The following is a 2,604-nucleotide window of genomic DNA, read 5'->3' as shown; positions in this document are numbered from 1 at the left end:
TTTAAAAGCAGCAGCAGGAGTTTTTTGCCGTTTGCTCATGTGTGCCACTGGCACTGGCACTGTGGTGAGTGCTGGGTGAACTTTGTCGTTACGGTCGGTCGTTGTCGCTGCAGTGTGGCTGCGCCAGTCGCCGCGACTTTGTCGTTTGTCGTTACGGTCGGTCGTTGTCGCTGCAGTGTGGCTGCGCCAGTCGCCGCGACTTTGTCGTTTGTCGTTACGGTCGGTCGCTGTCGCTGCAGTGTGTCTTGGCCTTAACTCACACGGGGACATGAGCAGTAGACTAGATCAGGATGGATAGTTTGAACTCGCAGTATAGATAAAATAACCATATATTGACTAAGGACAGGATAAAATATAGACAGCACATAAATATAACGAGCAACACCTGGGCGCAGCTATTTTGGATCATACGGATGGGGTCTAGGGAACTCGCAGCTAGGGCCTTCATACCTCCCAAATCCCATTGGTTGATACAAATCACGTGCCTCAACTGCCTCAATGACGTCACAGTGTTGTCATATTTATGGCACATCCATAGTCCATAAACCCAATCAGCCTGAATGGTCGAGCACGTACATCATGGACTTTCAGTGCTGAAAGGTCCTTGGATCGAATCCCATCTGTTTTTTAATTATTTTCCTGTTTTCTGTATTTTTCTAGCTTTATCCATTTAACTATTTTTTTCCAATTAAAGTAAATATTTACATGATTTATTTACACTAATTTAATAACAACAATTTTTACAACAATTTTTTTTAAATAGGGTAATTAGGGTTAGGGGCACAATGCACCATAAAACAGGAGTTTCAGGCACGTGATTTGTATCAACCAATGGGATTTGGGAGGTATGCTTGCCCTAGCTGCGTGTGTCTAGGGAGAACAAGGGATGTAAACGAAAACACAATATATAAAGTATGATAATCAACGCGTTTATGTATTATTAATCAGCATAATATAGAGATTTGAATAGAATGAATTGTCTAGGTTGTCGAAGAGAGGAATATTTACTTAGAAATGAGTTGCGTCAGCAGGGGAGACAATTGTACCAGCCACGGAATCTGCGTGGGGAGTAGTATTTTGACGACGTGTACTTAACAACGGCTCGTAGGGGGGCGTTGCCAGCTAGGTTTATAAGGCACGCCGAACCGCAGCACAGGGGTGTTATTTTTCAGGTTAGGTAGCAGTGCTCAAAATAAGCGTTGTCCGGTTGTCCGAGACAACCAAAAATTGTAGCGGACAACCTGATTTGATGTCTGGATTTTTTTCCTTATTTCAAGCACTGGGTAGGAAGACGACCAGGAAGAAGGAGAAAAAGAAAACATTTTAGGTCCCGGGGAGATAGAATAGGGAATAGGAGAACGGGGTTTCAGGTAGGTAGAACTACGGGTACAAGGAATAAAACGGGAAGGAAAGAAGCACGGAATTTCAGGTCGGTAGAGCCAGGAGCGACTACGAGGGAGACACCCGTGGTGGCTACCTAGGTCTACGCGAAGAAAGGCAGGGTTCTCCCCAGGATGAAATTGAAACAAGGGGGAGGGGGATGCAGGGTTCAGCATTAACTTTTTATTTCACTAGACCATCGGGCTAGTAACTGAGGAAAACCACTAGCCCTGACGTAACTTTCACTTTTCTTCTTCTTTCCTTTTTCTTGCAAATGATAGGGGGGGCGACCGCCCCCCCTGCCCCCCCTGTGGCGCCGCCCCTGGTTATTAGTTATTTTTAGTCAGTGGTTGAACGATACGTGGTGGCAGTAGTGTTTGTGCCACTTCGACGGCTGTTGCATTTTGCGTCAACAGACGGCGTTAGTAACGCAACCATGGCGGAGGAAGGCGAAGGACGACGGTCAATAAGTGTAAATTCTAGTGATAGTACAACTACAAGTAGTGATTCTCCGATGAATCCTCCTACGATTTCACCACCGATGGATAACGGGAACATGTCGTTTCCGCCGTACTTCCAGCCACCAATGACTCCTGAGAAAATGTTCATGATGGATTTCAATGAAATGTTGCGTGCTGCGTTTTCTTGCTCTTCTCAGACTTCTGCTGGTACTGGTAGTGGTAGTGCTAGGCATAGTGGTGGGCCAGACGAACGCAGAAATGATGGCACGGGATTTCACGATGCGTCTAGTGTCAGTAGTGATGCCTCATCGAGCGGTTGCCGAATTGAACTGTGTCGCATATGCGGCGACAGAGCCACCGGGTTCCACTATTCTGTGTATAGCTGTGAGGGTTGCAAAGGCTTTTTCAAGAGAACAGTGCAGCGTGGTCTGGTGTACACATGTAAGGAGGGAAGTCGCATGTGTGTCATAAACAAGTACACAAGAAATGCATGCCAGTACTGTCGCTTTCAAAAATGCGCGGACACAGGAATGCGGCGAGATGGTAGGTCTAATGGAGTGTACTAGATTAGAATGTCTGTGTTGTACCTACTAGTACTAGTAGTAGTAGTAGTAGTACTAGTACTACTAGTAGTACTACTACTAGTGTGGAGATTTCAGGGGGTGTAAAGGCCAAGACGCACTGCAGCGACAACGACCGACCGTAACTACAAACGACTTTTTAGAAAATTGGAAACTATTGTTTCCTATGAGCCATTGCACAC

General features: G+C 45.9%; 1 protein-coding gene across 1 annotated transcript in view; it reads left to right on the top strand.

The window, feature by feature from the left end:
* The first annotated feature begins 1,831 nt into the window (after positions 1 to 1,831).
* Positions 1,832 to 2,604, top strand: part of LOC106808856 (retinoic acid receptor RXR-alpha-B-like) — a 29,269-nt gene continuing 28,496 nt past the window's right edge. Inside the window, exon 1 of the mRNA XM_014811746.1 lies at positions 1,832 to 2,384. Coding sequence (XP_014667232.1) covers positions 1,895 to 2,384 — 490 coding nt within the window. The 5' untranslated portion in view covers positions 1,832 to 1,894. The remainder of the gene's footprint in view (positions 2,385 to 2,604) is intronic.

Source organism: Priapulus caudatus, unplaced genomic scaffold, assembly GCF_000485595.1.
Source record: "Priapulus caudatus unplaced genomic scaffold, Priapulus_caudatus-5.0.1 Scaffold309, whole genome shotgun sequence".
Classification (NCBI taxonomy): domain Eukaryota; kingdom Metazoa; phylum Priapulida; class Priapulimorpha; order Priapulimorphida; family Priapulidae; genus Priapulus; species Priapulus caudatus.
This window is presented reverse-complemented; position numbering and strand designations above follow the sequence as displayed.